The following is a 25222-nucleotide window of genomic DNA, read 5'->3' as shown; positions in this document are numbered from 1 at the left end:
TCTACATTAAAAGCAGTAAGCTCAGGACTTCCCTGGTGGTCCAGTGGTTAAGAATCCGCCTGCCAATGCAGGGGACACGGGTTTGATCCCTGGTCTGGGAAGATCCCACATGCCATGGTGCAACTAAGCCCATGTGCCACAACTACTGAGCCTGTGCTCTAAAGCCCGCACGCCACAACTACTGAGCCTGCACACCACAACTGCTGAAGCCTGCACGCTCTAAAGCCTGCATGCTGCAACTACTGAAGCCCACACGCCTAGAGCCCATGCTCTGCAACAAGAAAAGCCACAGCAATGAGAAGCCCGCGCACTGCGACTAACAGCCCCTGCTGGCCGCAACTAGAGAAAGCCGGTGCACATCTACAAAGACCCAGCACAGCCAAAAATAAATTCATTAATTTTTTAAAAAGGCAGTAAGCTCGTAGAATTTTTAAGTGTAAGAAAAGACTGAGGTTATATAGGTAAGCCTCACGTCCTTTTCTCTACAAACCGCATACACATTTATTCCTTTCCTGAGAAATCGAAGAAATCCCATACTCATGAATTTCAGTTACTACAGCTTAGCTGAATAACCCAAGTCTCCCCAAAACACAGCTCAAATTTCAGTCATCACATTATATTAACTATAAATAATTGCATAAAGTACAAATTTCACTGCTATCTCCTCAGTGCACAAATCCCTATGTAAACAAAAGATGCACATCATGATCAGTGACCAACAGTGTCACTTCTTTAAATGTGTGTCCATAACTGGTCACTCAGCATCTGTTATTTAGTTCTCATGTGGAGAGCAAAGGTAGTTACGTAATAAATCCACATGATATTTTATGAAAATGGAGAATCAAAAGAGGGAACTCGCCAACAAAGATAAAAATGTAGCAAATAAATGAACTGATAATGCTAAATTCAAATTGAACATAAATGGAGATTTAGAAGAAACAGCTGACCATGGAAATATTGACATTGCTACCTTTCAAGAGACACTAGATATGCATTTAGAGGAACTTAGTGAAAGGTAAATAAGGAAAGTAGTTGTGTTGAAAAAGATGAAGATGTCCCAGAGGAAGCAGCACTGGCAAAAAAACTTTTAAGGAACCCTCAGAGGTACTTTCACAACATTGAAAGGAGAAAAAGTGTTGGAAGTAACCCATACTTAGAAAGGACTATGACAATTCACCAAAGAAAAGATGCCCACTCCATATTTTAAGTTATACAACAAGAAGGAAGCTTGAAACTACTCCCGATAGGTTTTTTACAAAGAAATTTTTAAAAGTTCTGATCATTTAAGTTATAGTGTACTAAATAAACAGTATTATTGAGCATTTAAAGAAATATCTATAATGCACCATAAATTATACAGCCCAATGCCAGAATTTGCATTCTAGGACCAAACACATATATACACACCCATAAAGTGTATAAATAACACATATTAAATTATGTCTTTGGTTAATACTGTTTCTCCTTTTCCTATTTAAAATGCAGTAGAGCTGAGTACATTCCATGGATAAGGCCAGAGTTATGATTACCCTTATCCCATCAACACTGGTAGAGACAATCCGACAGAAAGCTGCAGAAGTAAGTCTAACATGACAATCAGAATTGAGATGTGAATTCTAAGCACAAAAATGACAGTAGGAGGAAAGTGAAAAAAGTAAATAATAATTTTGACCTGTCATTTTTAATTTTCCCAACAAATCTTTAACTTCTAAACTAATCTGGAAAGAAAGGATAATTCATATCTTCCAACATACATAATCAAAAAGCAGTAACTCAGAATATGCACTGCATTTTCGTTATCACTCAATTTTTTTGCCAATTATACTCTGATTTTTAATTTTATGAAAAGGAACAACTTTTTTAAAATGAAGAAAATTTGGGACTTCCCTCGTGGCACAGTGGTTAAGAATCTGCCTGCCAAGGCAGGGGACATGGGTTCGAGCCCTGGTCCAGGAAGATCCCACATGCCATGGAGCAACTAAGCCCGTGCGCCATGACTACTGAGCCTGCGCTCTAGAGCCCACGTGCCACAATTACTGAGCCTGCGTGCTACAACTACTGAAGCCCACGGCCTAGAGCCCGTGCTCCACAACAAGAGAAGCCACTGCAACGAGAAGCCCATGCACCGCATCAAAGAGTAGCCCCTGTTCGCCACAACTAGAGAAAGCCCACGTGCAGCAATGAAGACCCAACGCAGCCAAAAATAAATAAAATTAAATCTTAAAAAAAAAAAAAAACTACAAGGAGATACTACTTCATATCCACTAGGATGACTAAAATAAGACAGATAACAAGTGTAGACAAGAATGTGGAAAAACCGTAACCCTCATACATTGCTGGTGGGAGTGTAAAATAGTGCAGCCACTTTGGAAAACAGATGGGCAGTTCCTCAAACTGTTAAATATCGAGGTACCATATGACCCAGAAATTCCACTCCTAGGTGTATACTCAAAAGAACTGAAAGCAGGGACTCAAACAGATCTTTGTACACCAATGTTCATAGCAGCATTATTCACAATAACAAAAAGGTAGAAACAATTCAAATGTCCAGATGAATGGATAAACAAAATGTAGTATATTCATTATTATTAATAATATACATATTATTCAGCCATAAAAAGGAATGAAATCTGCTACATGCTAAACATGGATGAACCCTGAAAATATTATGTTAAGTGAAATAAGACATGAAAGGATAAACACTGCATGATTCCACTTATAGAGGTACCTAGAATACGCAAATTCAGAGACAGAAAGTAGAACAGAGGTTACCAGGGGCTAGGGGGTGGCGGAGGAGGGGTTATTATTTAACAATTACAGAGTTTCTGTTTGGGATGATGAATAAGTTCTAGAAATAGATACTGGTGATGGTTGCACAACATTATGAATGTACTTAATGCCAGTGAATTATGCATTTTTAAATGGTTCAAAGAGTAAAGTTAATATTATGTATAGTTTACCATAGTAGTAATAAATGACTGAAGTCAGAAAAAAACCAAAATTATGTACATACCTGAGTCTGTGAAGATGAGACAAAAATTCACATGAAACATTTCAGAAGTCCCTTACAACAATGCTAAGACAGTTGAAAATACAATACTGGTCAAAAGGCTATGTTCCTACTGCAATTAGAAATCATAACTGAGTATAATTTTTGCTTTCTATCTCATATGTATGAGAAAAGTATATTATTTTACTTGTTAATGTTAGGAATACACACACACACACACACACACACAGCTTTTAGAAAGGGTTTTACAGAAGTGCAAATGTCAAATTAGATTTTTTTTTAACTATTGGAAATAATTGTGAAGGACTTAATAAATGTGAAAACTTTAAAAGGCTGAAAAATCCACTTGCAGTGTTTCCACTTGCATAGGGAAATACGTAAACATCTATCATTCCAGGTATAAGGACTCAGGATACTAAGATAAACATAAAAGTCTACCCTTTCAGCTTAGCTTACCCCTGCCAGGATCACAAAGGCACCGGTGAGAAGTAGACATCTTGGGTGTATTTTCAAATCCTCAAACTGACACAAATAGATAAGATGAGAAAAGTCTTCTAAATAGCAGTGCAACCTACAATTGTCTATCTTCTAATAAATTCTTCTAACACATACAGAACTGCCATGCAGTGCAGTTCTCTTGGACCTATAATTGTAACCTTCAGTCACATTTCTATAAGCTTGCAAATTGGGAGTTTGAGGTATGAGCCACATGTTATTTAAACATTCAGATGAAGACATGGAAATGAAATTTAAAAGGTGCAGTTGTCCCTTGGTATCTGTGGGGAACTAGTTCCAGGAGCCCCTGTGGATACCAAAATCCACAGATGCTCAAGTCCTTTACATTAAATGGTGCAGTACAATGAATACAGTCAGCCCTCCTTATCCGCAGATGCAAAACCCAAGGAGGACAGAGGGCCAACTGTATATCTTAAAATAAAACTAAATAAGAAATAACTACTGATTTTAAAATGCAACACATCATCATATAAAGACACCAATGACTGTAACCATCTGCTTCTCTTGATCACCAAACAAATGCTGAACATCTATCTGTTCTTAAAACAGTACAAAGTGGGTTTTTGTTGTTGTTGTTGTTGTTTATTGGGGTACAGTTGTTTCACAATGTTGTGTTAGTTTCTACTGTATAGTGAAGTGAAATAGATTTCCCTGTGCTATACAGCAGGTTCACATTAATTATCTATTTTATACATATTAGTGTATATATATCAATCCCGATCTCCCAATTCATCCCACCCCCCCAAAGTGTTTTTTTTTTAAAGATTCCTCCTCAAGAAATTTGCAATCTAGCAGGAAGATTAAATTAGTAAACATAAAACAATACCATATGTATATAAAAATATTAAAATAACAAGGATACAAATTAAGAGTCACAGGAATTCAAAACTGGTAAGTGCTGGATAGTCCAGGAACATTCCAGAGAAGAAGGCACGATTTAGACAAAGTCTAGAAGTCCAGAAAGATGGGTAGAATCAAATGAGAACAATCCCTTCATATTCTAGCCTCATCTTGCCTGTCCAACACTCTGTACAATATAAAATTATTAGAATAAATGAAAGCAGAGAAAAAGTCACCCAGACAAATGACAGAAATATGAAATGAGGAGAACCAACCAACTAGCCCACGTAATGCTTACTGTAGAGAAGTTAAAATTTTTTAAGTAGGAGTACATATCCAAGTGTGTAAATTATATGAAAAGAAGTTTCCAAAAATTGCATGGACTTTTGACATGACTTTCCCTTATTTTCTATTCATATCAGTAAGTATTTACTGTTTATGAGAAATGTGTCTCAGAACCAAGCAAACCAATGCTCATCTGCAAAAAGTGGGCACTCAAACTTAATCAAAGGTGTTAATTATAACACAAATTAGAAATCTACTAGTCCTGGGACTTCCCTGGTGGTGCAGTGGTTAAGAATCTGCCTGCCAATGCAGGGGACACGGGTTCGAGCCCTGGTCTGGGAAGATCCCACATGCCGCGGAGCAACTAAGTCCATGCACCACAACTACTGAGCCTGTGCGCCACATACTGAGCCCACGCAGCCCAACTACTGAAGCTTGTGTGCCCTAGGGCCCATGAGCCTCAACTACTGAGCCCACGCGCCGCAACTACTGATGCCCGCGTGCTCTAGGGCCCATGTGCCACAACTACTGAGCCCACATGCTGCAACTACTGAAGCCCACACACCTAGAGCCCATGCTCCACAACAAGAGAAGCCACCGCAATGAGAAGCCCACGCACCGCAACAAAGGGTAGCCCCCACTCGCCGCAACTAGAGAAAGCCCGTGAAGAGCAACGAAGCCAAAAAATAAATTAAAAAAACAAACAAACAAACAAAAAGACTCCGAGCTCCCAATGCAGGGGGTCGGGATTCAATCCCTGGTCAGGGAACTAGATCCCACAGGCATGCCGCAACTAAGAGTTCGCATGCCAAGACCTTCAAGATGGCGGAGGAGTAAGACCTGGAGATCACCTTCCCCCCCAAAAATACATCAGAAATACATCTACATGTGGAACAACTCCTACAGAACACCTACTGAACGCTGGCAGAATACCTCAGACTTCCCAAAAGGCAAGAAACTCCCCACGTACCTGGGTAGGGCAAAAGAAAAAAGAAAAACCAGAGACAAAAGAATAGAGACGGGACCTGCACCTCTGGGAGGTAGCTGTGAAGGAGGAAAAGTTTCCACACACTAGGAAGCCCCTTCACTGGTGGAGACGGGGCGGGGGGGGGGGGGCATGGCAGGAGGGGAGGGGCAAGCTTCGGAGCCACGAAGGAGAGTGCAGCAACAGGGGTGCAGAGGTCAAAGCGGAGAGATTCCCGCACAAAGGATCGGTGCCGACTAGCACTCACCAGCCTGAGAGGCTTGTCTGCTCACCCTCAGGGCGGGTGGGAGCTGGGAGCTGAGACTTCGCCTTCGGAGGTCAGATCCCAGGGAGAGGACTGGGGTTGGCTGCGTGAACACAGCCTGAAGGGGGCTAGTGCGCCACAGCTAGCCAGTGGGAGTCCAGGAAAAAGTCTTGACCTGCCTAAGGGGCAAGAGATCATTGTTTTGGGGAGCGTGAAGAGAGGGAATTCAGAGCAACACCTAAATGAGTTCCAGAGATGGGCGCAAACCGCAGCTATCAGCGTGGACCCCAGAGACGGGCATGAAATGCTAAGGCTGCTCCTGCAGCCACCAAGAAGCCAGTGTGCAAGCACAGGTCACTATCCACACCTCCCCTCCCGGGAGCCTGTGCAGCCCGCCACTGCCAGGGTCCTGTGATCCAGGGACAACTTCCCTGGGAGAACACACAGCACGCCTCAGGCTGTTGCAACGTCATGTCTGCCTCTGCCACCACAGGCTCGCCCCGCATTCTGTACCCCTCCCTCCCCCCAGCCTGAGTGAGCCAGAGCCCCCGAATCAGCTGCTCCTTTAACCCCGTCCTGTCTCAGCAAAGAACAGTTGCCCTCAGGCAACCTACACGCAGAGGCAGGGCCAAATCCAAAGCTGAACCCCAGGAGCTGTGTGAACAAAGAAAAGAAAGGGAAATCTCTCCCAGCAGCCTCAAGAGCAGTGGATTAAATCTCCACAATCAACTTGATGTACCCTGCATCTGTGGAATACCTAAATAGACAACGAATCAATCCAAAATTGAGGCGGTGGACTTTGGGAGCAACTGTAGACTTGGGGTTTGCTTTCTGCATCTAATTTGTTCCTGGCTTTAGGTTTATCTTAGTTTAGAATTTAGAGTTTATTATCATTGGTAGATTTCTTTATTGATTTGGTTGCTCTCTTCCTCCTTTTTTTTTTTATATACAGATACATATATATTTTCCCTTTTTCTCTTTTGTGAGTATGTATGTGTATGCTTCTTTGTGTGATTCTGTCTGTATAGCTTTGCTTTTACCATTTGTTCTAGGGTTTTGTCTGTCCGTTTCAGTTTTTTTTTTTTTTAGTATAGTTTTAGCGCTTGTTACCACTGGTGGATTTGTTTTTTGGTTTGGTTGCTCTCTTCTATCTTTCTTTCTTTCTTTTTTTCTTTTTGTTTCTTACTTTTTAATTTTTTTTATTTTTAATAATTTTTTAAAATTATTTATTTATTTATGGCTGTGTTGGGTCTTCGTTTCTGTGTGAGGGCTTTCTCTAGTTGCGGCAAGTGGGGGCCACTCTTCATTGTGGTGCACGGGCCTCTCATTATCGCGGCCTCTCTTGTTGCGGAGCACAGGCTCCAGACACACAGGCTAAGTAACTGTGGCTCACGGGCCTAGTTGCTCTGCGGCATGTGGGGTCTTCCCAGACCAGGGCTCGAACCCGTGTTCCCTGCATTGGCAGGCAGATTCTCAACCACTGCGCCACCAGGGAAGCCCTATTTTTTATTTTTTATTTTAATAACTTTATTTTATTTATTTTTTCTTTCTTTCTTTTTTTCTCCCTTTTCTTCTGAGCCGTGTGGATGATAGGCTCCTGTTGCTCTGCCTGGGTGTCAGGCCTGTGCCTCTGAGGTGGGAGAGCTGAGTCCAGGACATCGGTCCACCAGAGACCTCCTGGCTCCACGAAATATCAAATGGCGAAAGCTCTCCTAGAGATCTCCATCTCAATGCTAAGACCCAGCTCCACTCAACAACCAGCAAGCTACAGTGCTGGACACCCTATGCCAAACAACTAGCAAGACAGGAACACGACCCCACCCATTAGCAGAGAGGCTGCCTAAAATCATAATAAGGTCACAGACACCCCAAAACACACTACTGGACACAGTCCTGCCCACCAGAAAGACAAGATCCAGCCTCATCCACCAGAACACAGGCACTAGTCCTCTCCACCAGGAAACCTCCACAACCCACTGAACCAGCCTTAGCCACTGGGGTCAGACACCAAAAACAATGGGAACTACGAACCTGCAGCCTGCAAAAAGGAGACCCCAAACACAGTGAGTGAAGCAAAATGAGAAGACAGAGAAACACAGAGCAGATGAAGGAGCAAGGTAAAAACCCACCAGATCAAACAAATGATGAGGAAATAGGCAGTCTACCTGAAAAAGAATTCAGAATAAGGATAGTAAAGATGATCCAAAATCTTGGAAATAGAAAGGAGAAAACACAAGAAATGTTTAACAAGGACCCAGAAGAACTAAAGAGAAAACAAACAATGATCAACAACACAATAAATGAAATTAAAAATCTCTAGAAGGAATCAATAGCAGAATAACTGAGGCAAAAGAACGGATAAGTGACCTGGAAGATAAAATACTGGATATAACTACAGCAGAACAGAATAAAGAAAAAAGAATGAAAAGAATTGAGGACAGTCTCAGAGACCTCTGGGACAACATTAAACACACCAACATTCGAATTATATGGGTCACAGAAGAAGAAGAGAAAAAGAAAGGGATTGAGAAAATATTTGAAGAGATTATAATTGAAAACTTCCCTAATATGGGAAAGGAAATAGTCAATCAAGTCCAGGAAGCACAGAAAGTCCCATACAGGATAAATCCAAGGAGAAACACGCCAAGACAAATATTAATCAAACTATCAAAAATTAAATACAAAGAAAACATATTAAAAGCAGCAAGGGAAAAACAACAAATAACATACAAGGGAATCCCCATAAGGTTAACAGCTGATCTTTCAGCAGAAACTCTGCAAGCCAGAAGGGAGTGGCAGGACATATTTAAAGTGATGAAAGGGAAAAACCTACAACCAAGATTACTCTACCCAGCAAAGATCTCATTCAAATTCGTTGGAGAAATTAAAACCTTTACAGACAAGCAAAAGCTAAGAGAATTCAGCACCACCAAAGCAGCTTTACAACAAATGCTAAAGGAATTTCTCTAGGGAGGAAACACAAGAGATGGAAAAGATCTGCAATAACAAACCCAAAACAATTAAGAAAATGGTAACAGGAACATACGTATTGATAATTACCTTAAATATAAATGGATTAAATGCTCCAACCAAAACACACAGACTGGCTGAGTGGATACAAAAACAAGACCCAGGGCTTCCCTGGTGGCGCAGTGGTTGAGAATCTGCCTGCCGATGCAGGGGACACAGGTTCGTGCACTGGTCTGGGAAGATCCCACATGCCGCGGAGCAACTAAGCCCTGTGCGCCACAACTACTGAGCCTGCGCGTCTGGAGCTTGTGCCCCGCAACAAGAGAGGCCGCGATAGTGAGAGGCCCCCGCTCGCCGCCAACTGGAGAAAGCCCTCGCACAGAAACGAAGACCCAACACAGCCAAAAATTAAATAAATAAATAAACAAACAAGACCCATATATATGCTGTCTACAAGAGACCCACTTCAACCTAGGGACACATACAGACTGAAAGTGAGGGGATGGAAAGAGATATTCCATGCAAATGGAAATCAAAAGAAAGCTGGAGCAGCACTTCTCATATCAGACAAAATAGACTTTAAAATAAAGACTATTAAAAGAGACAAAGAAGGACGCTACATAATGATCAAGGGATCAATCCAAGAAGATGCAACAATTGTAAATATTTATGCACCCAACATAGGAGCACATCAATACATAAGGCAAGTGCTAACAGCCATAAAAGGGGAAATCGACAGTAACACAATCACAATAGGGGACTTTAACACCCCACTTTCACCAATGGACAGATCATCCAAAATGAAAATAAATAAGCAAACACAAGCTTTAAATGATACATTAAACAAGATGGACTTAATTGATATTTATAGGACATTCCATCCAAAAAAAACAGAACACACTTTCTTCTGAAGTGCTCATGGAACATTCTCCAGGACAGATCATACCTGGGGTCACAAATCAAGCCTTGGTAAATTTAAGAAAATTAAAATTGTATCAAGTATCTTTTCCAACCACAACGGTATAAGACTAGATATAAATTACAGGAAAAAATCTGTAAAAAATACAAACACATGGAGGCTAAACAATACATTACTAAATAACCAAGACATCACTGAAGAAATCAAAGAGGAAATCAAAATATACCTAGAGACAAATGACAATGAAACACGATGACCCAAAACCTATGGGATGCAGCAAAAGCAGTTCTAAGAGGGAAGTTTATAGCAATACAATCCTACCTCAAGAAACAAGAAACATCTCAAATAAAACACCTAACTTTACATCTAAAGCAATTAGAGAAAGAAGAACAAAAACCCCCCAAAGTTAGCAGAAGGAAAGAAATCATAAAGATCAGATCAGAAATAAATGAAAAAGAAATGAAGGAAACAATAGCAAAGATCAATAAAACTAAAAGCTGGTTCTTTGAGAAGATAAACAAAATTTGATAAACCATTAGCCAGACTCATCAAGAAAAAAAGGGAGAAGACTCAAATCAATAGAATTAGAAATGAAAAAGGAGAAGTAACAACTGACAATGCAGAAATACAAAGGATCATGAGAGACTACTACAAGCAACTACATGCCAATAAAATGGACAACCTGGAAGACACTGGACAAATTCTTAGAAAAGCACAACCTTCCGAGACTGAACCAGGAAGAAACAGAAAATATGAACAGACCAATCACAAGTAATGAAATAGAAACTGTGATTTAAAATCTTCCAACAAACAAAAGTCCAGGACCAGATGGCTTCACAGGTGATTTCTATCAAATATGTAGAGAAGAGCTAACACCTATCCTTCTCAAACTCTTCCAAATATAGCAGAGGGAGGAACACTCCCAAACTCATTCTACGAGGCCACCATCACCCTGATACCAAAACCAGACAAATATGTCACAAAGAAAGAAAACTACAGGCCAATATAACTGATGAACTTAGATGCAAAAATCCTCAACAAAATACTACCAAACAGAATCCAACAGCACATTAAAAGGATCATACACCATGATCAAGTGGGGTTTATCCCAGGAATGCAAGGATTCTTCAGTATACACAAATCAATCAATGTGATAAACCATATTAACACACTGAAGGAGAAAAACCATACAATCATCTCAATAGATGCAGAAAAAGCTTTTGACAAAATTCAACACCCATTTATGATAAAATTCCTCCAGAAAGTAGGCATAGAGGGAACTTACCTCAACATAATAAAGGCCATATATGACAAACTCACAGCCAACATCATCCTCAATGGTGAAAAACTGAAAGCATTTCCACTAAGATCAGGAATAAGACAAGGTTGTCCACTCTCACCACTATTATTCAACACAGTTGGAAGTTATAGCCACAGCAATCAGAGAAGAAAAAGAAATAAAAGGAATCCAAATCGGAAAAGAAGAAGTAAAGCTGTCACTGTTTGCAGATGACATGATACTATACATAGAGAATCCTAAAGATGCCACCAGAAAACTACTAGAGCTAATCAACGAATTTGGTAAAGTAGCAGGATACAAAATTAATGCACAGAAATCTCTTGCATTGCTATACACTAATGATGTAAAATCTGAAAGGGAAATTAAGGAAACCCTCCCATTTACGATTGCAACAAAAAGAATAAAATACCTAGGAATAAACCTCCCTAAGGAGACAAAAGACCTGTATGCGGAAAACTATAAGACACTGATGAAAGAAATTAAAGATAATACAAACAGATGGAGAGATATACCATGTTCTTGGACTGGAAGAATCAACACTGTGAGAATGACTATACCACCCAAAGCAATCTACAGATTCAATGCAATCCCTATCAAACTACCAATGGCATTTATTACAGAACTACAACAAAAAATTTCACAATCTGTATGGAAACACAAAAGACCCCGAATAGCCAAAGCAATCTTGAGGAAGAAAAACGGAGCTGGAGGAATCAGGCTCCCAGACTTCAGACTATACTACAAAGCTACAGTAATCAAGACAGTATGGTACTGGAACAAAATCAGACATATAGATCAATGGAACAGGATAGAAAGCCCAGAGATGAACCCACGCACATATGGTCACCTTATTTTTTATAAAGGAAGCAAGAATATACAATGGAGAAAAGAGAGCCTCTTCAATAAGCAGTGCTGGGAAAACTGGACAGCTACATGTAAAAGTATGAAATTAGAACACTCCCTAACACCATACACAAAAATAAACTCAAAATGGATTAAAGACCTAAATGTTAGGCCAGACACTATAAAGCTCTTAGAGGAAAACATAGGCAGAACACTCTATGACATAAATCACAGCAAGATCCTTTTTGACCCACCTCTTAGAGAAATGGAAATAAAAACAAAAATAAACAAGGAAACCGTAAACAAGACGAAAGACAACCCTCAGAATGGGAGAAAATATTTGCAAATGAAGCAACTGACAACGGATTAATCTCCAAAACATACAAGCAACTCAACATCAAAAAAGCAAACAGCTCAACATCAAAAAAGCAAACAACCCAATCCAAAAATGGGCAGAAGACCTAAACAGACATTACTCCAAAGAAGATATACAGATTGCCAACAAACACATGAAAGAATGCTCAACATCATTAATCATTAGAGAAATGCAAATCAAAACTACAATGATATATCATCTCCCACCGGTCAGAATGGCCATCATCAAAAAATCTACAAACAATAAACGCTGGAGAGGGTGTGGAGAAAAGGGAACCCTCTTGCACTATTGGTGGGAATGTAGATTGATACAGCCACTATGGAGAACAGTATGGAGGTTCCTTAAAAAACTAAAAATAGAACTACCATATGAACCAGCAATCCCACTACTGGGCATATACCCTGAGAAAACCATAATTCAAAAAGAGATATGGACCACAATGTTCATTGCAGTTCTATTTACAACAGCCAGGACATGGAAGCAACCTAAATGTCCACTGACAGATGAATGGATAAAGAAGATGTGGCACATATACACAATGGAATATTACTCAACCATAAGAAGAAACGAAATTGAGTTATTTGTAATGAGGTGGATGGACCTAGAGTCTGTCACACAGAGTGAAGTAAGTCAGAAAGAGAAAAACAAATACCATATGCTAACACATATATATGGAATCTAAGAAAAAAAAAAAAAAAAAGGTCATGAAGAACCTAGGGGTAAGACGGGAATAAAGACACAGACCTACTAGAGAATGGACTTGAGGATACGGGGAGGGGGAAGGGTAAGCTGTGACAAAGTGAGAGAGTGGCATGGACATATATACACTACCAAACGTAAAATAGATAGCAAGTGGGAAGCAGCCGCATAGCACAGGGAGATCAGCTCAGTGGTTTGTGACCACCTAGAGGGGTGGGATAGGGAGGGTGGGAGGGAGGGAGACGCAAGAGGGAAGAGATATGGGAACATATGTACATGTATAATTGATTCACTTTGTTGTAAAGCAGAAACTAACACACCATTGTAAAGCAATTATACTCCAATAAAGATGTTTAAAAAAAAAAAAAAAAGTTCTCATGAACCTAGGGTCAGGACAGGAATAAAGAGACAGACGTAGAGAATGGACTTGAGGACACAGGGAGGGGGAAGGGTAAGCTGGGACGAAGTGAGAGAGTGGCATGGACGTATATACACTACCAAAAGTAAAATAGGTAGCTAGTGGGAAGCAGCCACATAGCACAGGGAGATCAGCTCGGTGGTTTGTGACCACCTAGAGGGGTGGGATAGGGAGGGTGAGAGGGAGACGCAAAAGGGAGGAGATACGGGGATATATATATATGTATAGCTGATCCACTTTGTTATAAAGCAGAAAGTAACACACCATTGTAAAGCAATTATACTCCAATAAAGATTTTTTAAAAAGTTAAAAATTAAAAAAAAAAAAAAAAAGAGTTCACACACCACAACTAAGGAGCTGGCAAGCCACAACTAAGGTGCCCACGAGCCCCCACTAAGGAACCAGTGAACCTCAACCAAGGAGCCCACAAGCCACAACTAAGGAGCCGCCTGCCACAACTAAGACCTGGTGCAACCGAATAAATTAAACAAACAAATAAATAAATAAATATTTTTAAAAGAAATCTACTAGTCCTTGCATATAAGGTCATGTTTCTGTTTTCCTCGTATTTTCTACTGAGTGCTCTGTAGATTCATGTAATTTTAGTTTAGAGCCAGTTTTTAACCCAATTTTAAATGTTTATATTCCTGGAACATTTAAATATTTGCATAAATATCATGAAACAACCATAATTTATCCTGTAAAAATACAATTTACCAGATTATTACTATTAGCTTTATTCTGTGAGCTTTCTCCTTTATTCAAAAGGCACTAAGTTGTCCCATTCATTCAGTCAACATTTTAATAAGCCCTACCAGGCACCTTCTAGACCCCAAAGTTCTCATTCTGAAGGATTTCAGAACTCAACATAAAGTAGAGGAGACAGCCAATTAAACCAGCAGCTATAATGCAGCGGGATAACTACTACAATAAAAGTATATTACAGCAGGAGAGAAAGTAGGAGCAATATCAGGGAAGGTTTCTAAAAGGACTTGATGCCTGGGTTTAGTTTTGATGGATGAGGATCTAGTAAGGCAGATAGCTCAGGGAGAAAGATGCATGTAAATTCATTGATGAGCATGTACTTCATGCCAGCCTCTATGTCAGCTTCTAGAAATAAAAATAATACATTGACGCTAATTCAAGACACTAATAATCTTCTCAAGAATTTACTTCATAGAGAAAAGGCTTAAAATTTGGTCTTAAAAATGAGTTCACACTCAATTTTTTTTTAATGAGTTCACTGTGCACAAAAAAGTAAATATTGCATGATTCTATTCATATGAGACTCAAAAATAAGCAAAACTAATCTATAGTGATAGAAGTCAAAACAATGGTTACCTCTGAAGGGCAGTATCAACTGGGAGAGGGCAGGAGGGAACCTACTGGGGCAGTGGGAATGTTCTTTATCTTGGTTTTGCATGGTGGTTACTTGGGTACATACCTAAAATTTCATCAAGCTGTACAGTGAGATTCTGTTGTATGTAAGTAATGAAGGGGGGCATTCCCAGATCTAGGAAGCAGCATTTTCAAAGGCACAGAGTATTCAGACAAGGACCAAATCACAGAAACTACCAGGGCTTGCCATGCTAAAAAGACTGACTTCAAACCATGCGTACCTTCCACTGAAAGGCACTTGAGTAAAATGACCAGATGTCCATCTCAGAAAGACTATTCCAGATGTATAATGGATTGGAGGGGTACGAGACTAATAGCCCAGGGGACAGATGAAGCCCTTTTCTAAGGCAATGACTTTAAAGGTGGAGAAGAAACAGAAGATAATAAGAAGGTAGCACCAAAAGGACACTGTGACTGATTAAATGTGAACAGAGGAAAGAAAGAGTCTCAACTGATGACTAGGTTTCTGGCTTGGGCCCGAAGTTGCATTTAGTTTTGGACTCTACTGAAATAATATAAGAAACATGCTCCACTCAAAATGGAACATTTTTCTATGAGATGTTATTCATTGCCAAGTGTTCATTCAGTTGATGTCTTATTTTCCTTTATTATTTAAATACATTTGCTTGGGACTTCCCTGGTGGCGCAGTGGTTAGAAATCTGCCTGCCAATGCAGGGGACGCAGGTTCGAGCACTGGTCCTGGAAGATCCCACATTCCGCAGAGCAACTAAGCCCGTGCACCACAACTACTGAGCCTGTGCTCTGGAGCCCACGAGCCACAACTACTGAGGTCCATGCACCTAGAGCCCGTGCTCCGCAAAGGGATAGGCCAGCGGAATGAGAAGCCCGCGCACTAGCCCCCACTCGCCACAACTAGAGAGGGCCCACGCACAGCAACGAAGACCCAACACAGCCATAAATAAAAATTTTTTTAAATAAATATATTTGCTTGGCAGTCATCTGTCAACTTCAATTTGAATCTCTATGGTACCAGCGATGTGACAATATAAAATGTTTCCACCATTAGGTAATTGCTCCTTACTACACCTCTAAGCCTACAAAGAATAAGCAATTTGTCCCTCCATAATCAGCTGTAAAGAAGTATTCTCAAGTCAGCATCTCTGACAAAATGAATAACTTCTGATGTATAAAATTCTATACAGTGAAAGATTTCATTTATAGATGCTTACATAAACTAAAGAATCTCTAAACCAAATTTATTAATCAAACAACTGTTCCAAACTCACCACAGCTTCCTACCACAGCTACTCACCAATAGATTCCAAAACCAACTTTAAAGCAGAGCCAAAAATGACATAATAACATGCCTAATCCAACTAACCATTTTTTAAAAGCAAAAGATGCATTTGAATACATATATACTATAGATAAGAAAACATGAGTTTTAAGCCTCTGGGCACACACACATATCCGAACCAATTTTCCTCTAAAAATTCAATCTGGTTTTTAGAAAAGATTGCTTTGATATGCAATTCACTCATTCAACAAATATGTATTGATTAGCTAATGTATGACAGGCACTGTGCAAGTGCTAGGGATACAGCAGTGAGTAAGACACGTCCCCACACTCATGGAGTTTTATACCCTAGTGGCATATGATCATGAAAACTGTACTCTGGGACAATGTCTTCCTCCTACCCCAGTCTCTAAGTGAACACTGCAGTGAATCTGCCCTGAGCCTTAAATTAAGGTCCACATGACTGAAGATTAAGTATAAGGATTATTAAAAAGGAACTTCAAAATAATTAGTTGGTAAAAACATAGAAGGCCTCCCGGAAATTAAAAAGTAGAGATAGGGCTTCCCTGGTGGCGCAGTGGTTGAGAAGCTGCCTGCCAATGCAGGGGACACGGGTTCGAGCCCTGGTCTGGGAAGATCCCACATGCCACGGAGCAACTAGGCCCGTGAGCCACAATTACTGAGCCTGCGCGTCTGGAGCCTGTGCTCCGCAACAAGAGAGGCCACGATAGTGAGAGGCCTGCGCACCGCTGTGAAGAGTGGCCCCCGCTCACCGCAACTAGAGAAAGCCCTCGCACAGAAATGAAGACCCAACACAGCCAAAAAAAAAAAAAAAAAAAGACAAAAAAGTAGAGATATAAGAATTATTTTTAAAAAAGCACCAGACTGGGGACTTCCCTGGTGGTCCAGTGGTTAAGACTCTGTGCTTCCACTGCAGGGGGCACAGGTTCAATCCCTGTCCACTGCCCGGCGGGCGGGTTCGATCCCGCAAGCTGTGCAGTGGTGTCCCACCAAAATGGAAGAGTAAATCAAGAAAGAGGAAACGAAGAATACAGACAACAGGATCCAACACAGGACAACAAAGGAAATCCCCAGAATAATGGTGAGGAAGATCCCAGGATGGCAGCTATGCTTTAAGCACAAAGGCAAAAGGTACAGATTGGAGCAGGCCAGAAAGTTCCAGGAAAAGTTTTTTCTAATATGGTGAACTGAGTGAACACCTGATGTATATTAACATATGGAATAGGGACTTCCCTGGTGGCACAGTGGTTGAGAATCCACCTGCCAATGCAGGCGACACAGTTTCGATCCCTGGTCTGGGAAGATCCCACATGCCGCAGAGCAACTAAGCCCATGCGCCACAACTACTGAAGCCCACGCTCCTAGAGCCTGTGCTCCACAACAAGAGAAGCCACTGCAGTGAGAAGGCCGCGCACGGCACTAGAGAAAGCCCACGTGCAGCAACGAAGACCCAACACAGCCAAAAATAAATAAATTATTTTTTAAAAAAACAAAACATATGGAGTAGATTTAACATTTGGTGGTAACTTTGGCGGTTGAATTATAGTAAATAGAAACCTAAGCAAATAATATAAAAAGCAATTATTAAAGGAAATATTTAAGAGGAAATCAAGTGTACAGAAAAGGAAAAGTAATCCTAGTATGTTAAATAGCTTAGCGGTGAACAGCATTTACAAAGGCCTAATTATGTAAATAGCAAACAATGATCCCTAACCAAAATTAAAATATGCATATACTAAGATAAGGAAATGGGAGGATAGGAGCACGTGTGTCCTTTGAGGACTGGCAGCAGTATAGAAAAAGAGCCAAGTCCTCATCTTTAATAGTAGGAACACAATAAATGGTGTGCAGTGTTTAAGAATCCATCTGCCAATGCAGGAGACATGGGTTCGAGCCCTGGGCCGGGAAGATCCCACATGCCGTGGAGCAACTAAGTCCCTGAGCAACTAAGCCCCTGCACCACAACTGCTGAGCCCGCAACCTAGAGCCCACGAGCCACAACTACTGAGCCCGCGTGCCATAACTACTGAAGCCTGAGTGTCTAGAGCCCGTGCTCAACAAGAGAAGCCACGACAATGAGAAGCCCACGCACGGCAACGAAGAGTAGCCCCCACTCGCTGCACCTAGAGAAAGCCCACGTGCAGCAACGAAGACCCAATGCAGCCAAAAATAAATAAAATAAATAAATTTTAAAATTTTTTTTAAAATAAAAAAATAAAAATAAATCCCTTCAAAAAAAACCACTTCATGAGCAAAATTATTAAATATTATATATTACTAAAAGACATTCTTAAGTGTTCATAAACATAATACTTACTGCCATACTAGTCTCTCAATGACTACTCAGGACTTTACATTATTAGGTATGAACTTAAATATCTGAACTAAACAGACAAAATTACATATTACTTTTAAGGCTCCCATGTTTTTAACTATGATTCAAAACCTTTAGCAATTTTTTTCAAAGATTTTCAAAGCTGATGAAAGGAAAAGAAATTCTGAGATGGATTGCTCAGAATACTCAATCCCTGTCAATACTCCACTCTTTACCCCCCAACCTCACAAACATTATGCAGTTCTCCAAATCTTCTCTCCATCAATTGTATATTCACCCAGTCATGCAATATTTGCTGAGCACAAAATACACCAGGCACTGAACCTATCTTGGCAGTGGGGATTCATCATCATGACTGACGATAAACATGATAATCACAAATTATGAACTATACAGAATAGTGCAATACTGACAGAAGACCACTTCATATAAGATGATAAGAAAAGGTCAAGCTGAGGCAACCAGAGTCAGGACTTCAGGTATGAAGAATGAGCCAGACATGTGAAAATTTGTAAAGAGCCTTTCCAGACTGAGAGGAAAACAGCCTGAGAAGAAAGGAATGACAGGATCTGATTTGAATTTTAAGATTACACTGGCTGCTGTGTGAAACTGGGAAACCACTGCATGGTATCTTAGCAAGAGATGCTGGCAGCTGGGACTAGAGTAGTGGCAGTGAAGATGAGAAGTCAACAGACTGGACTGGATACCAAACTACATGACTAGGCAACAGACTCAAACTGGGGATAAGAGGTCAGGTCAGATGGTGAAAGAGAGGAACTAAGGATGTCTATAGAGTTGTGGCTTTACCCACTGTGTTGGAATAGTGGTGCCATTTACTGTCACGGGAAAGACTAGGAGAGGCCTACCTTGATAGAAGGGCCTTTTCACAACGCAACCTCTCTAGACTCTTTTACAAGTCATTAGGAAAAGGCAAGACACCACAGCAAACCTTGAAAGTTTTTTCTGCAAGGGGTAAGATGCTAAGACATTCTAACTTTACAGAAATGAAAGAGGAGAACTTCCTCTGTAAAACCTCATTTTAGCATAGATTTGCTCTTAATGCAGTCCAGTATCAAGGACTCCAACAACCATCAATTTTCCTGAACCTTGTTCACAAGATAGTGATGAACTTGGGATTCCTCTAAAGTAAAAAGAGCCTTATGTTAATATTAAATCCCTAATGAAAAAGGGTGACAAGGGAAAGCCTTCATCTTTGAATAGATGGGTCTTCTAACAGACAGGTCTCTGACTATAACAGTAAATACCATAAAGCTAGTTTTATCAGGCTTTTGGGTCAGTAATTAACTATCCATCTCTGACCTCCAAGAGCTCTTTATTATTAAAAGAAAGGAAAGAGGCTGAGTGGGTGGCTCAATTTAAACACAAATATCATGAAGCCCAAAAGGTAAAAGCAGAAGCATAAACATGCCCTGAAGAGAGAAGCCATGCTTTCTGGAAACAGTATGGAAAGAACTGTCATCAACAAGGACCTACTGTATAGCACAGGGAACTCTACTCAATATTCTGTAATAACCTTAATGGGAAAAGAATCTGAAAAAGAACAGATATATGTATATGTATAACTGAATCACTTTGCTGTACACCTGAAACTAACACATTGTAAATCAACTATACTCCAATATAAAATAAAAATGTTTTAATAATTTTTTTAAAGTTTAAAGATATATTAAAAAAAACAACTCTCAGTCCCAGCCTTCTCAGTACTACTATCAAACCACCAACTTTTAATTTATAAATAAAAACCTCTTCACCTCTGCAGCTGTTTAACATTGGAGCTTCTAAACTCTCAGCATTAATCTCTAGTGCTCCAAAAAGAGATTTTCTATAGCCACAGCAACAATAATAATCACTTCCCTAACTTTTCCTGGGACCTATCATAAAATCAAGTGCCAAAATTCTTCCCTGTCTCCTGAGAAAACACCTGGCTATTGGCTGGTCACCACATTCCCAAGTCTAAGTGACCTACACATCTTTCTGGAAGGCAACCCTGAATGCTGTCACTGTGAAGTCTCACTAACCAAGCACAAAGACAAACAATGAACAACAAAAAACAAACAACAGCTGTCCAGCTGGGTAAATGGGGAGGCCATTAACCATCAAGTGATGTCACCTCATTCTGCTCATTCCCCCCATATCCAGGGTTCATTGGTGTATTTATCTCCTCTTTGTCACTGACACTTCATATGGAGTGTCAAACTGGAGATTATGAAGAATAGAACCTTTGTAACTACTTAGGTGACTACATATAAGCAGACAACTTAAAATTGCCCCATTTTTCTCCTTTACATATAATAACAGCTGGTGAGGCATACTTGCAAAAGGCTTGACCCAAACCTACCATTCCACACTAATGCTAGAGCGTTCACTGGTAAATTTAGCAAATTTAGATGAAGGCAAATTAGTGCTTTAATAAAAGAGAATAGTGCATCCCAGAAGGTACCAACTGTGAAATTCAATTTCCATTTATACAATGATATTTTATACTAAACCAGCTAACATCACATCATAGGTAGTATAATACTAATGAAATGGTAATATTAATACTACAAAACATGGAGAATAAAATCTTGGTTGGGGAGTCAATGTTTGAGAGCATGTTAGGGTTGGTGGATAAGCAAAATGAAAAGTTCTGAAATCCTCAACTATTACATGCCTAATTATTCCACTAGCAAACACAACAACCTTTAAGTGACTAGGAAATTAAATTCTTTAGTAAACAATTAATTGAGCACATACTATGAAATGAGTACGGTGATAGGGCACTTCCAGATCACCAAATACTCCCACACACACTCCGCATTCCTACAGCACTCCCTTCTATAGCACTGGAGCACTTAATATACTGCATGTTAATCATTTATAAATTAAATACATATATACTACATTTTGAAAGTATTATGCCCATTATCAAAAAAACACAAAAAAAGAATCTTAACATAGAAGTTCTAATATTTTATTCCCACTTGCCATGGACAGTCCTACACACACCTTACAATATATACTGTACACTTCGGTGGAGATCATCGACCCGGGCTATAGGAGAGGGGTCTTAGTCATCTCTGTTTCTTCAGTGTCTAAGTCATAGACAGCGCTCAGTAAAAATCTGCTGAATGTATGAGCAAAGAGACACTTGAAACGTGAATCCACAACATAACTTTTTGACATCAGCCAGCTGCTTAGTCTAATATAAGTGCCAAATTCTACTTAAAGAAAGGGATTAGAAGAAATTTACCTACTGTATTTTATTACTACAATTTAAAAGCTACGGACAATTTTAATTCAGCCAGTTCTTAATTTAAAAAAAAAAAAAAAAAAAGCCTTATAATTCTGTTTCCAGAATGACGCAAGGAAAGAAGAGAGGAGCAGGAAGAAAGAATTAAAGAACTGGAGAAGATATTTTAAGGTTTCTTGAGAGTTCTGAAATGCTCTAAACTGCAATTCCTTTCATTCAACGTTTTTTTTACTGCTATGTTCCAAGCACTTAGGATACATTTTTAGGAATACACAGCCACAAACTTAAGATGCAATAAGGAAATGAAGTAAAGAGATAAAGAACTTAGATGCTAAAATTCTCACTATCCATAAAGTACAGTAATACTGTACTTTAGAAAATACATGCAATTGAACCAGAGTCAAGCCTTCAAGGGAAAGCTTGTGTTCTATTTAAGAAAGATAGATACAAGCCAAAAATAAAAGCTACCACTAATACATCTCCCTTAAAGAAAAAAAAAAAAGTTAAGGTATATTTTAAGGAAATTAATTTTTATTAAACTGATATAGTGTAGCTAAAATAGTATGCAAAACCAATCTTTCTAATTTCTAGAGCTTCTGAAATGTAAATGAGAAGTCACTAGCCTGCCCTTTCAGTAGGAGTTATCTGTCACATAACACTCCATTTCCAAGGCCCCATTTTGCAAGATAAACTGCTTGTAACTCCATATTTGTAGGTGGCAATATGTACTTGATATTTTTTTAATACTATCTAATTGTGGTTAGGCATTATTTAGTGCTCAGTACTTTTAAGTAAAGCCAAGCAAGTAGGTATTTCAGTAGTTTATCAAGCTTGCTTTTTACTTGTACAATGATTCATATAACACACAATGTGTATTTGTCCAATCCTTTCCCCCTTCCCATTCACCTTATACAATATAAGCAAGCAGCTAAGACTAAGGATGGAAGTTTCAGTACCTATTTACATTATTCACATGCCCTAAAAAAGTTCTCAAACTATTTTCTAGCTCTATCAAAAGCTTTATAAATTCCTTCTATAACCTTACTAAAAAAAATTCTATATCAAAATCTGACATTTACTAGCGTAAACAGTATCATATTCAAAAAAACTACCCACTTTATAAAAGAAAAAGCTGCTGGGTACATTTAGAAATGCTATGTTATCAACTTGCTTCTCTTTCTTGCCTTAATTTTCCTCTGCTGCAAAAATGATAAAACATAAATTCATTCAAACAAGTTAAATAAGGTTTTAACAAATATTTTGCTACCTCTTCAAATATATGCTTTAAAATTCAACAAGCAGACACTTCCTAACAAATTGAACAAATACCTTCGGTCAAATCACTTTAAAATACACCAACTATTAATTTCCTTTATATTTACAAAGGTAGAATCTTAGTTTTATATGAAAGTAGGCAGGCTAGAGTTGGATAAAAGTTTAATTTCAGAATTCCTTAATGTCAGCTAAAACACCCTCAAACTTAAGAAACTAAACACTTCTAAACCTTGAAGCTGAAATCAGTTTGACTGATGTCCTCTTTCATGCCATGTAAGCCATTGCCTAATTGAGGCCAGACCTGTCAGGCTCAACAGCATCCCAGAAATGACTAGCCTTCTAGAGCTGGAAACACATCAAGAATTTGGAATATTTCTCATATTGAAGAAAGGAAAAAAGTTCAAGTGAGATTGTCCCTAAGAACAATCAGTATACTGTTCCACAGGGGGGGAAAAAAAAAAAAAGACCTAAAAAGCATATTTTTGTTATTCTGGTCAGTCCACAAGAATATATCAAAATTCTGTATCTATTTTCAGGTGATGGCCCACGGAACTTACCCCTTTCCTTCCTACACATGAACAAGAGTTCACTATTAAATTCTCATTTTGAATGCCTGTCTTGTAATCTAGATTTTTTATTTTATATCTTTAGCTACTAAAACCATCACCTGGAGCACGGCTGGTTTCTTGACTCAGAAACCTGTTACCAATAATGCCTAGCACCTAAGCTGCTTAATGGTTTTCACTTCTTACCAAGAAAATCCATTAAACGTCGAAAAGAAATAAACACAAGCGCGCGCGCACGCACGCACACACACACACACATTCAAATCCCAGTCATGAAAAATTAAGTCACATTCCGGCCATAAACCGTGCAATAGACACTTCGAGTTAGCGTGTGCCTTAGTGATCATGGACAGCGGTATCAGAGTAAGTGATAGGGGGTTGGAGGTGGTTGACAACATACAGTGCATCAGAGCCAATAAGCAGCAGGCTAGGACTGACAGCAAGGCCGGTCTCTAAAGGGAGCTATAACACAATATCAGAATGCTGGATTTCCGAATGCCATTTTATGGGGAAGGAGGGGATGAGAACTGGGGATCAAGTGCAATGAAAGGCTTTGACCAACGTCTGAGGCGATGAAACCGAAGACAAGGTCTTCTGGCAACACCAGCTGTCCAGTCTCATCTCACCTCAAACACAACTCAATTTCAGGTCGTTCTTATCAAAGTCAGCTGCTCAAAGGGTGAGGGGGTGGCAGGCAGGGGATGGTGACAGCCCCCAAGAGACTGCCAAAAGCCCTTGGAAAAGGCAGAGACACTACAATTGGAAGGGGCTTGAAGGGGCTTCTACTTCCCAAAAGGAGGGCTTTGCAGCCGCCTCCCGTCTCCCTTTCCAGCCGGGGTTGTTAGGTAGGAGGTTAGGATGTTGCTGGAGGGTTTATGAAGGAGTGATAGGAGAAAATGGCAGTAAAGGATGAGGGGGGCTGGAAGGGCTGGTGCCACCCAAGAAAAAGAGGGAGGAGGGACTTCCCTGGACACATCCAGGATAACAACGCCACCACAGAGCAAGGGCAGTGCCCTGCTAGCGCCTGACACCCCTCTCTCTGGGAAAGCTTCGCCCCCGTCCACACGATCCCAATCCCCAAACACTGCTCCCACCCGACCCTTCTCCCCCACGGTATCCCCATCGTGGCCTCCTTTCCCTTCCGCCTCAGGCCCCACGCCCTCAAGCTCCCCTCCCCTTCCCCGGTCACCCACCCTCAGGGCAGCCCGTCGCCGGCCTCCCCGGCAGCTCGCCCAGACCCCTCCCCCCCTCACCTCTCCTCAGCGCCTCCTCGTAGCTGAGGAATCCGATCCGTGACTCCTTGGCGCCCATGCTCCCCTCATCCCCTCGGCCGGGGGTCGGAGCCCGATCTCGCCCCCACCCCCCTCCCGCCTTCTCCTCGGCGTCCCTGGCAGACGGTGTTGGCGTCCCCCGGCCTCCTCCTCCCCCCACACTAACAAGTGCGGCTTCTGCCCCGGCGGCTCCTCCCGGCCGCCGCCACCGCCTCCATGCCGAATCACGTGACCCGCTCCCACCCCGCCCCCTTCCCCTCCCTCTTACTCCGCCCTTCTCCTCTCTCCTCCCCTCCCTTCCCTTCCCTCCTCACGCCCTCTTCCCTCCCCCGCCTCCCGCCTGCTCCGCCGAGGGTCACCTGACCCGAGGCCAGGGATTGTTCCGGGTAATGGCCGCCTGGGGCCACCCACTCCGCCCCGCCCCACGCTCGCCGCGCGC

At 40.7% G+C, this 25222-nt stretch overlaps 1 protein-coding gene across 2 annotated transcripts in view; it reads right to left on the bottom strand.

The window, feature by feature from the left end:
* USP32 (ubiquitin specific peptidase 32) overlaps positions 1 to 24939 on the bottom strand; it is a 195142-nt gene extending 170203 nt beyond the window's left edge. For both annotated transcript variants that reach the window (XM_068530497.1, XM_068530498.1), the window contains exon 1: positions 24766 to 24939. In XM_068530497.1, coding sequence (XP_068386598.1) covers positions 24766 to 24823 — 58 coding nt within the window. In that variant the 5' untranslated portion in view covers positions 24824 to 24939. The remainder of the gene's footprint in view (positions 1 to 24765) is intronic.
* Positions 24940 to 25222: the final 283 nt, after the last annotated feature.

The sequence above is a fragment of the Eschrichtius robustus genome, chromosome 20, assembly GCF_028021215.1.
Source record: "Eschrichtius robustus isolate mEscRob2 chromosome 20, mEscRob2.pri, whole genome shotgun sequence".
NCBI classification, from domain to species: Eukaryota; Metazoa; Chordata; class Mammalia; order Artiodactyla; family Eschrichtiidae; genus Eschrichtius; species Eschrichtius robustus.
This window is presented reverse-complemented; position numbering and strand designations above follow the sequence as displayed.